A 10,942-nucleotide genomic window follows, 5' to 3' on the forward strand; every position below is an offset into this window, starting at 1 on the left:
GGGTTTAGGGTTTAGGGTTTAGGGTTTGGGTGTGCAGAGCGTGGAAGCAGCAGGCGTTGGGTGCAGCAGGCGAAGCGCCTTCTTGTCTTCTTATTTGGCCTTTTGTCGTTTGCGGCGGCAGCAAAGAAGAGCAGCAATGAGGCTAAAAGCAGCAGCAGCAGCAGCAGCAGCAAGCAGCAGCAGCAGCAGCAAGTGCGTTTTCGTGCTGCACGCGTTCAAAGACTTTCCCGGGTTTGCCTTCGACGAATCCAAAGAGGTAAAATATTAAAAAGAAATGAATTTAAGTTTAATTTTAATTTTAAATTTAAACTTACTTTTAATTTTAAATTTAAATTAAATTTAAATTTAAGTTAAAATTAAATTTAAAATTAAAAATGATTAAAAGAAATTGAAGTAGACGATAAAGGGATTAGAGAAGTAAACAAATAAAAAGAGATAAATAAATAAATAACACAAAGTTAGAAATAAAATAAAAAGCCAACAAAATAAATAAAAACAGATAAACAAAAAAATACTAAAAAAGGAAAAAAAGGAATAAAAAAAGAGACAAAAAGAGACAAATAGAAAGACAGTAAAGAGACAAATAAAAGGATTAAAAAGAAATTAAAATAAAAACAGAAAGGAGGAAAAATAAACAAAAGTGGGTCAAAAAAAGAAGAGACGAAAGTAGAAAAATAAAAAAACAAATAAGAGACAAACAAACAAATAAATGAATGAAAAAATAAATAAATAAGAACAAAAAATAAACAAAAAAGAGAAAAAAAGGACAAAAAAATGCGTGTGTCTGCTGCTGCTGCTGCTGCTGCTGCTGCAGCGGTTCTGCAGCGAAGAGTCCCCGCGGTGCAGCTTGCTGGGGGGCGTGGGGTGTCTCCTTTCAGCAGCAAGCAGCAGCAGCAAAATGTTTTTGAAAAGATTTGCCCTCGTGCTGCAGCGCTGCAGAGACACTTCTCTCTTTCGCCTCCAGAAGCAGCAAAATGCACGCGAAGCCCCCGACGCAGCCAAGAAAACCAAAGTGCGCCTGCTGCTGCTGCTGCTGCTGCCCTTGCTGCTGCTGTAGCTGCTGCTGCTGCTGCTCTTGCTGCTGCTGTAGCTGCTGCTGCGGACGCTGCTGCTGAATTTTGTGCTTGTGCTGCTGCTGCTTTTGCAGCTGCTGCGCTTGCTGCTACTAGTGCTTCTCTCTCTGCTGCTGCTGCTGCTGCTGCTGCTATTTTTGCAGCTGCTTTTGCTAGTTCGGCGGTTTCCGCTGCGTTTGCTGCTCGTTCTGTTGCTGTTGCTGCTGCTTCTGTGGCGTTTTTTTGCTCTTGCTGCTGCTCTTTTTGTTGCTCTCGTTGCTTCTGCTGCTCGTGCGCGTGTCTCTTTTGCTGCAGCAGCTGCTGCTGGTCTTGCTGCAGCAGCTTCTGCTTCTCATTTGGCGCATTTTTGGCGCACTGAAATAGTTTCCTCGCTAACCCTTTGCAGACTGCTGCTGCTGCTGCAGCAGCAGCAGCAGCAGCAGTCTGTCTGCGTCTTTGGCAGCTCTTTTTCCTTTTTTTCTTTTAAATTCTTTTTAAATTGGCAATTTAAATTAATTCTTTTGTTCTTTTTGCTGCAGGTGACTCTGGTGGACCACTGCAGCAGAGCTTTCCACCAGACCCAGTTCTTGCTGGGCTGTCTGGGGGCCGACGCAAACCAGGAACTTTTCTTGGAAGGTTTTTGCACAAAAGTTAAATTAAAATTGCATCCTCAGGTGAATAAATGCCATTTTAATCAGTGCAGCAGCAGCAGCAGCAGCAGCGGCAGCAGCTGAGGCAGCTGCGGCGGAAGCAGCTGGGCAGCAACTGCAGCAGCTGCAGCAGCTGCGGTGGCTGCAGCTGGGCAGCAACTGCAAGAGCTGCAGCAGCTGCGTTGACAGCAGCTTGGCAGCAACTGCAGCAGCTGCAGCAGCTGCAGCAGCTGCAGCAGCTGCAGCAGCAAACGTGTATTTCGGCTGTTAGAGAAGTTTTGCACAACAATCAATTCAGCACTTTATCATCTGCTGTCAAGACACAGGAAGACAGCAAACAGCTCACTAACAGCCAGCAGCGCTTCTTTGCTGCTGCTGCTGCGCTGCTGTTGCTGCGCTGCTGCTGCTGCTGCTGCTACTGCTGCCGTCCCAGTGTGTGCTGCAGTGTGTGTTTGCTACTACTGTTGTTGCTGCTGCTGCGGTGCCGCTTCCTCTGCGCCGCGTCTGCTTCTGCGCCCCACCTTCTGCTGCTGCTGCTGCTGCTGCTGCTGCTGCTGTGGGCGCAGTGTTCAGTGGGTTTGGGGTTGTTTGGAGAAGGCCACGTGGTGCTAGTTGAAGGATCTTTTGCTTCCGATTTGTCTCCTTTTGTTGCTGTTGGAGTAGTACATCTCCCGCGGCTGCCGCAGCAAGACCCTTTTTACTGCAGCACGAGGCGGCGGCGGCAGCAGCTGGAAGCAGCAGCAGCCAGCACCTACCTGGGCAGCAGCAGCAGCAGCAGCAGCAGCAGCAGCAGCAGCGGCAGCAAGAGCCTGCTGCCGGCGGGCCTCAGCAGCAAACCCAGCGGAGACGTCAGCAGCTTCTTCGGGCCAAGACTGTCTCCTTTGGACTTTTCTTTTTTGTCTCTTTATGAAGAGACAGAAGCAGCAGCAAGAATTGAGCAGCAGCTGCTGCAGTCGTGGGGGGGCAGCAGCAGCAGCAGCAGCCTCATAGACAAGCTCGCGGACTTCATAGTGGCCCAGAAGAGCCAGAGGGGCCCTGCTGCAGCAGCGGAGGACGACAGCCCCGCAGCAGCAGCAGCAGCTGCTGCTGCTGCTGCTGCTGCTGCTGCTGCTGAAAACAAACCCAGCAGCACGCAGTGGTACATCATCAGCCAAATACAATTCACAAACCCCAAAGACCTCAAGCTGCTCGAGGCAATCTTCGCAGGTCAGAATTTGGCGTTTAGGGTTTAGGGTTTAGGGTTTAGGGTTTGGGGCTAAGAGGGTAGAGACGACAGCAAGGAGCTTGCAATTGCGGCTTAACTACAGATGGCCCTTCGGCGAATTCCCTAGGCTCTCCAGCTCTGCGCTGAGGGTTTAGGGTTTAGGGTTTAGGGTTTAGGGGTAAGGGTTTGGGCTGGGGGCTTCGGACTTTGGGGGCAAGGGTTTAGGGTTTAGGGTTTAGGGTTTCGCAGGTGCCGTTGCGGAGGCGGAAGACAGCGGAGAACCCCTTGCTGCGGGTTTTGTGTTTTTGGGGAGTTTTGAAGAAGAAGAAAATGGAAAAGACTTGGGCGAGGGTTTGGGGTGTCTGTACACCCTAATTGTGAACAAGTTCAAAGTGCTGGGGGAGAGTGAGCAGCGAAGCAGCTCCTGCAGCAGCAGCGCGTTCTTGGGTTTCAAATGCAATTTAATTATTTTATTTTATTTATTTATTTCAATAATTCCAATATTTTATTTCAAAACCGTGCATGCATGCAGCTCAACTCACTTGCAGCTTCTTGAAGGCAGCGCAGCAGAAGACACTGCAGCAGCGCGCAATCTTTTGCCAATTTTGGATTTAATTTGTTTTATTTATGTTTTTTTACTCTTTTTATTTCTTATTTTCTTTTAATTTCATTTATTTATTTGTTTATTCTTTTTATTTCTTCTTTCTGCTGCTGCGGAACTCAGGCTGCTACTTCGTCTTCGTGCCAGGCCCAGATGACCCTTGTTTCGCTCGAGGTGTCTGTACACCCCAGCTGTTGCTCCCGCTGCCGTTGCTCTTGCTGCTGCTGCTGCTGCTGCAGGTTCAAAAGGCCCGCAATGAGCTTCTGACGTGCCGCGTTTGCTGCTGCTGCTGCTGCTGCTGCAGAGTCGCTGCCACGGCTGCCAGTAGCTCCGGTGTACACGCAGCCTTTCATCGAGCGCATGCAGCAGCAGTTTAAAGGAGCAAAAGAAAGAATTTGCTTCTCCACTAGCCCCTGCAGGTACAGGCACTGCAGCAGCAGCAGCAGCAGCAGCGAGCGCAGCAGCAGCACCAGCAGCATCGGCTGCTGCTGCTGCTGCTGCTGCACTTGCTGAAGCGCCCGCAGCGGCAGCCCGGCGACCGCTGCGGAGCTCCCACTGCCGCACAGCAGCAGCAGCAGCAGCAGCAGCAGCAGCGGGGGCTTGCGTCTGCTTCTTTGCTGCTCAGGATTCGACAGGGCTCGTGCCTCATGACCTTTTTCAGACATGACATTTATGCTGCTCTTTCCACCGAGTGTTTTTTGACGGGGGGTTTTGATGAAAACGAAAGCATTCAGCAAAACCTAGACAAAGTCGTCAGTGCATGCAGCCCCAAACCCTAAACCCTAAACCCTACTGCAGCGCCCAAACCCTAAACCCTCCTGCAACACCCAAACCCTAAACCCTTCTGCAGTGCGCAAACCCTAAACCCTAGTAAGGCGCTTAAACCCTAAATCCTAGTGCAGCACGCAAACCCCAAACACTAGTGCAGCACGCAAACCCTAAACCCTAGTGCAGCACTCAAGCCTTAAACCCTTGCGCAGCCTCACAGCCCTTCCCGAGCTCTAGCGCAGGCCATGAACCCTCGCTCAAACCCTAAATCCTTTCCTAAACCCTAAACCCTCAAACTGAAACCCCAAACCCTCGCCGCTGTAGCCCCTAAACCCTGTTGGCTCTCCGGGGTCCTCTGGGGGTTTACAGCTTTGCTGCAGCTTCCCGTGCTTCTCTTCTGCGAGTTTTATTGCTGACGAATTCCCTGCTGCTGCCGCTGCTGCTGCTGCTGCTGCTGCTGCTGCGCAGGTCCTTAACACCATCCTCGGCCAAGCCCACCTGTGCCCCTGCCGCGCAGACCACCGCCTCGCCAAGCCCAAAGACAGCAGCCTCCTCCTTTTCCCCACTCCCAACTTGGTCAGCCCCCCTCCCCATGCATGCATGCATGCATGCATGCATGCATGCGTGCATGCATGCATGCATGCATGCATGCATGCATGCATGCATGCGTGCATGCATGCGTGCATGCATGCATGCATACATGCATGCGTGCAGGTTTGCACGCATGCGTGCATTTTGCCTGCGTGCGTGCATGCGCTCATACTCGCACGGTCCACGCATGCATGCGCGTGTGCATGCATGCCAACTTGCATGCATACACGCATGCATGCATGCATGCCCAGGCCAACTCGCAAGCATGCATGCATGCATGCGAGTTGGCCTGGTGGCGCTTGTGTGTCCGTCGCCTTAGCAGTAGCGTGGAGTGTACGTACACCGCACTTTATGCATGCGTTTGTGGGGTGGCGTTGCATGCTTTTGCTGCAGCTGTTTTTGTGCGACACTACTTGCCCCCCCTTCACTAAAGTGGACCCGAAGCACCCCGACGACATGATCGTGTGCAATGCAGGCGAGTCTAGGGTTTAGGGTTTAGGGTTTAGGGTTTAGGGTTCGGGGTTTGGCGCTGAGCCAGAAGCCACTGAGACCCTCAGGCAGCCGCTGCACGCCCATTTGCATGCGCGCATGCAAGAGCGCATGCAGCCCCAGCGTGCATGCATGCATGCATGCATGCATGCATGCATGCACTTTAAGGCTTTTTTCTCTCTTCAGATTGTTCTTTTGGGGACAGCCGGAAGTTCTACCGCTACGACAGCTGGACGCACAAAATAGAAAAGCTGCTGGTGCCGGAGTGAAGTGCAGCAGCAGCAGCAAGAGGCAGCAGCAAATAAAGAAGCACCAGCAGCAAAAGGAAGCAGCAAAATAAGCAAATGTTTGTTGAAGTGTTCAGAATGAAGATTTTAATTATAATGTAATTATATTATGTATATGATGCATTGCTGCAATGAAAAGGCAGTTTTAATTCGCATATTTGAAAGCGAACTTCTTATTAATTCTTTTTTTATTTCCGGGGCATGCTTTGCTGCTGCATTTGCATCTGCAGCAGCAGCTGCTGCTGTTGCTGCTGCTGCTGCTGCTACGCACTAGGCATTCAATTTGAATTGAAGCCACGGCCTAGTATAGCAACAAAAGACCCCCGGTAAAGCGCTTCTCCAGGATGTCCGCTTCAGGGTTTAGGGTTTAGGGTTTAGGGCTTAGGGTCTAGGCTAGGCATTGGCGGAAGCTCCTTATACAAAAGTCAACCATGGAGGGCGCGAGGCTGCTGCAATTGCTGCTGCTGCACTTCCTGCTGCTGCTGTTGTTAGTGCTGCAGTTGTTAGTGCTGCTGTTATTGCTGCTGCACTTGCTGCCGGGTCAAACTCGGAAACAAATAAATACTTAAATTGTTTTTAGCCTAAGTCTCATGGCTGATTGCAACTTGAATGTGCTTTAGGCGTGGAGAAGTGCAAGTAGGGTTTAGGGAGTTGAGGTTCACTGAAAAGAACTAGAATAAGTTCAATTTCATTTCACTAGTTTTCATCTTTGTTTTACATCTTCGTCTTTTTTGCAATCAATTTCGTCGCTTTTCCTCGTGACCAATGAGTGTTCTACCCAAGAACACATAAGCCTTTTACGAAACAGAAGAACAGTTAGTGAGGGAGGAGTTATTTGTGAGGAATTGGAATTAAAACGAGCTGGAAATGGTCCTTTGCAAAAGTTGAAAGTGAAACATGAATTTGAATCCGCAGAATGCGAACAGCTGGCGGAGCTGCACGGACACCCGAAACCCTTGTATGGTGTTTGCGAGCAGCTGCGCGAAAATGCAAAAAAGCTGCAAAATGGAACCAAATGACGCGATCTTTAGTCTTTTTAATTTGTTTTTCTGTCTTTTTACCCATTACTTCAATGGGAATTCGTTCAAGAGCGCCTCGAGCCGTCATTCAGAACCTGCTCATGTCACTGGTTGGGCGCACGCCTTACGTCACCGACAACGCTGAGGATGCGCGCACGACTCAAAGCCCCATGATGTACAACTTTTCGAAATGAAATTCATAATTATAAATCTTTGCAAATTCCCCATTCTCAATTTCGCCTCCAGATCCATTCATCTTGAAAAGGCTAAGGCAGCCGACACCCTCCCCTCGCCTTTCCACCGGCCATACGAAGGCAAGAACTTGAAATCGACCCCTCAGCCGCAGCTTTCTCTGAACAAAATGAATCATTTCACTTAAAAAATAAAATTAAAATTTTAATTGTTTATTTTTATCATTTTATTAATTCTTTTCCCGCAACAGAGTCAATTCAAGAAGGTGACGCCCCCAGATCCCGTTCCAAGTAAACTTGAAAGCAAGCCAATTTGAATTTTCAGAAATTGACGAACAAGACCAAAAGCTCGCCAAAGTGAGCAGCAAAACAATTTGCTGCAGCCAATTAAATCCAGAAAATAAAAGTGGAATTTATTTGTTTATTTATATCATTACTTCTTTTTTATTTTTCCAATTCATTTTTAATTTCTTCATAAACACATCCCGCAGACTCGGCAAGAAAAGGAGGCCCTCGAAGACGAGTGGCGGCGCCTTGTGCAGTCTTCCGTAAGTCCTAAACCCTAAACCCTAAACCCCAAACCCTAAACCCTAAACCCTAAACCCTACACCCTGGCAAACTGTTGTGCAGAAAACGGTGGTTTCCCTGTCCCATGGCCCTCCTTCTGCCATTGGTGCCTATCTGACGAGGTAGACAGCTGCTGCTGCTGCTGCTGCTGCTTAACTAAGTTGAACAAATTAAAAAGAATTACTAATTGTTTGCTGCTGCAGAATCCCCTTCTTGACACGCTATGGGCGGACTTACAAAACTGCAGCAGCTGCAGAGGCAGCCGTGGCAGCTCCTGGGCCTGAATTTTCTCCCATGCTGCTGCTGCAGCGCCAGCAGCTGCAGCAGCTGCAGCAGCAGCTGCAGCAGCAGCAGCAGCTCGTGATGCCGGTGCGTTTGCTGCCGCGCCTGCTGCTCAGTTCCACTGCCGGCTTCTTGCGGATAAGTGAATTTAAATTAAATAATTAAATGAAATTAATTAATTAATTAATTGAATTAAGTGATATAATTGAATTGTTCAGGAAAGAGACTTCGGAGGGAAACAAGAAACAAAAAGACAACAGCTTTTGGCAATTTGAACTTCTATCTCTGAGACACAAAAAGCGCGAGAAGTGGCACTAAATATGCACAACTGCTGCTGCTGCTGCTGCTGCTGCTGCACTGCAGCAAAACATGCAGCTTGTCTTTAACTGCTGCTGCTCTAGTCCTCAGCAGCTAATAGGGCCTCAAGATCCACTCCTTTTTGCTTTTCCAAATTCAAAAACATGAACCTGAGACGCACACGCAAAGCGACGCAGCGCTGCTGCTGCTGCTGCTGCTGCAGCTGCTGCAGCAGCTGCTGCTGCTGCAGCTGCTGCTGCTGCTGCAGCTGCAGCTGCTGCTGCTGCTGCTGCTGCTGCTGCTGCTGCTGCTGCTGTCGCCTACATCCTGAGCAGTAAAAGTGAGGCAGAGTCTTTCAGACCCGCACGCGCTGCATGCGTCTCAAGAGTGGCCTGAAGCGCCGGAAGGCGTTTGGGGTTTACGATTTAGGGTTTAGGGTTTAGGGTTTAGGGTTTGGGCGCACCGGAGGACGTGGGCGTCGTGCTGCAGCCGCATTCTGAAAGGATGAACAGCAGCAGGAAAAAGGTGACAGAGAATTTCGACGAAGTGTGTTGCTGCTTCTCCTTTTATTGCTGTTGACAAACCCCGGAGGCCCCGGTAGTAAACCCTCACGCTGCTGGCTGCAGCAAACCAGCAGCAGCAGCAGCAGCAGCAGCAGCAGCAGCAAAGCAAACGAAGTTCACTCTATTTATTTTCTTTTCTTTTGTTTTCTAATTATTCCTTTGCTTCCACCTCTTTGTTTCATTATCTGAACTTCTTTTAATTTCATTTTTAGAAATAAGAAATGAATAATTCAAATTTGCAAAAATGCGAAAGTTTTAATTATTTAGAACAAAGTTGAAACAAACAAATGTTAAATGCAAAATTAAACATGAAGAATTAATTATTTAATTTTTAATTAGCATTAAAAAATGTTAAATCAAAATAAAAAGAAATGAACATGAAATTCAGAAAACTTGAAAAGCTAATTTGCTGTTTTGCATTTCGCATTTCTTGAAATGAAATTAAATGAATTATTATGTCATTTATTTAATTAAATGAAAAAAGAAAGAAATAAATTAAATGACACTCTAGCTATAAACTCCAGAGCCCAAAAGGAATAAAACAGCAGCAGCCAGACGGACAAGAGCTGCTGCTGCTGCTGCTGCTGTATGCACATAAGCAGCAGCAGCAGCAGCAGCAGCAGCAACAGCCGCGGCTGCAGGCCTCGCGAGTCATTTGCTGCAGCACCGTCGCACGCACGTGTCTAGAATTGTTTTCTCTCCTTTTAAAATATTATTTATTTATTTATTTATTCAAATGGAAACTAAATTAATTATTCAAAAAGAATTAAATTAATTACCTTTTGCGCGCAGCAGCTGCAAGTAGTATGTCCTCACTATGCACTGAGTCTCGACTACACTCAGCTGGCCGCTCATCAGCAGCACAAGGCGATAGCTGCGGGCTCCGTAGGCTGCTGCTTGAGGTGCTTCTGCTGCTGCCACTGCTGCTGCAGCTTCTGCTGCTGCTGCTGCTGCTGCAGCTTCTGCTGCTTCTGCTTCTGCTGTTGCTGCGGCATCTGCTGCAGCTGCTGCTGGTGTTCCTGCAGCCGCTTCACGCGCGCCGGCTGCTTCAGCTTCTGCTGCGCCAGTTGCCGTTGCTGCTGCGGCTGCTCCTCGTGCTGCTGCTGCAGCTGCATGCGCTGGTGCTGCTGCAGTTGTTGTTGCACGGCCTGCTGCAGGAGCTGCTGCTGCTGCCCTCGGCTTCAGGATATTTCCTTCTGCTGCGCTGCGTGAGGGTGGCCGCGTCCTCAGTTTGGGGTTTGCTGCTACTGCTTTTGCTGCTGCTGCTTTTCCTGCTGCAGTTTTTGCTGCCGTTGCCTTCCCTGCTGCTGCCGCTGCTGCTCTCGCTGCTGCTGCTGCTGCCGTGAGGCTTGATGGCCTGTGCTGATATGAAAGAGAAGCAAAACCCTTATAATAATCACGAGAGCTACAGAGCAGGGGGCTCCTGTTGCTGTTGCTGCTGCTGCAGCTGCTGCTCCTGCTCCTGCTGCTGCTCCTGCTGCTGCTCCCGTTGATGGCCGAATTGCCGCAGAGTAAACGAGGTGGGTGTCGTGCTGCTGCTGCTGTAGCTGCTGCTGTCGTTGCTACAGTTGGTGCTGCTGCTGCTGCTGCTGCTGGGAAGGCGGTGAAGCCGATACGCGCAGCAGCAGCAGAACGGCTGCAACTCGGCGATGGGCCGGCAGCTGCAGCGGCAGTGGCTGCTGCTGCTGCTGCTGCTGCTGCCGATGCTGCTGCACCAGCAGCTGCCTGCGGAACCCTTAAACCTATAAATGCTGCATCTGCTGCATCTTTGTGTTCCCTTGGCCGGTGGGGCTGCACTCGCACCTGCTGCTGTTTTTGCTGCTGCTGCCGCTGCTGCTGCTGGCACTGCAGGCTACAACACCGCAGCAGGCCTCCAGCAGCCACTGACCTGTGGCGCCTCTGCTGCTGCTGCTGTTGCTGCCGCTGCTGCTTAAGTCTTATGCGATGCTCTTGGGGCGGTCTGCAGCGCCGTTCCTTCTCAGCAGCAAGGGAGAGGCAGCTGCTATCTGCGTGCAGCAGCAGCAGCAACAGCAGCAGCAGCAGCAGCAGCTGTGCTGCTGACAGACTTTGCGCTCCCCCAAGACGTAAGGACGTCATTAAGAGGATTTCCTCTAGCAGTAGCAGCAGCAACAACAACAGAATAAATTCGTTTTCATAAAAAGAAAGAAAAGATTAAAGAACTAAAATGGGGGGCCCCATGGTACTGCTGCCCGCAGGCAAGAGGCTAAGGGGCCCCCGGAGGGGCCCTTTTTAGGCAGTTTCTTCTGTGCCCTCCTGCTGCTGCTGCCGTTGCGTCTGCTGCTGTTGGTTCCGCTGCTGCTGCTGCTGCTGTCGCTGCAATCGTCGCTGTTGCTTCTGCTGCTGCTGCTGCTGCTGCTGCT

The 10,942-nt window shown here is 49.8% G+C and overlaps 2 protein-coding genes across 2 annotated transcripts; one reads left to right on the top strand and one right to left on the bottom strand.

Moving 5' to 3' along the window:
* Window positions 1–136: 136 nt before the first annotated feature.
* On the top strand, window positions 137–5,358 carry ETH_00015625 (uncharacterized protein; the record flags this gene model as incomplete). Its single annotated transcript, XM_013375104.1, has 10 exons — window positions 137–256; window positions 815–1,012; window positions 1,592–1,726; window positions 2,269–2,908; window positions 3,156–3,311; window positions 3,631–3,681; window positions 3,812–3,926; window positions 4,133–4,259; window positions 4,744–4,851; window positions 5,260–5,358. The coding sequence occupies 10 exons, from the start codon at window positions 137–139 to the stop codon at window positions 5,356–5,358; spliced, it is 1,749 nt and encodes a 582-aa protein (XP_013230558.1).
* Window positions 5,359–8,098: 2,740 nt separating this feature from the next.
* Window positions 8,099–10,658, bottom strand: ETH_00015630 (ribosomal protein S6, putative; the record flags this gene model as incomplete). The annotated part of the gene is made up of 4 exons (XM_013375105.1): window positions 8,099–8,168; window positions 8,462–8,618; window positions 9,341–10,567; window positions 10,646–10,658. The coding sequence occupies 4 exons, from the start codon at window positions 10,656–10,658 to the stop codon at window positions 8,099–8,101; spliced, it is 1,467 nt and encodes a 488-aa protein (XP_013230559.1).
* Window positions 10,659–10,942: the final 284 nt, after the last annotated feature.

The sequence above is a fragment of the Eimeria tenella genome, genomic scaffold (genome assembly GCF_000499545.2).
Source record: "Eimeria tenella Houghton genomic scaffold, Eth_scaff252, whole genome shotgun sequence".
Classification (NCBI taxonomy): Eukaryota; Apicomplexa; class Conoidasida; order Eucoccidiorida; family Eimeriidae; genus Eimeria; species Eimeria tenella.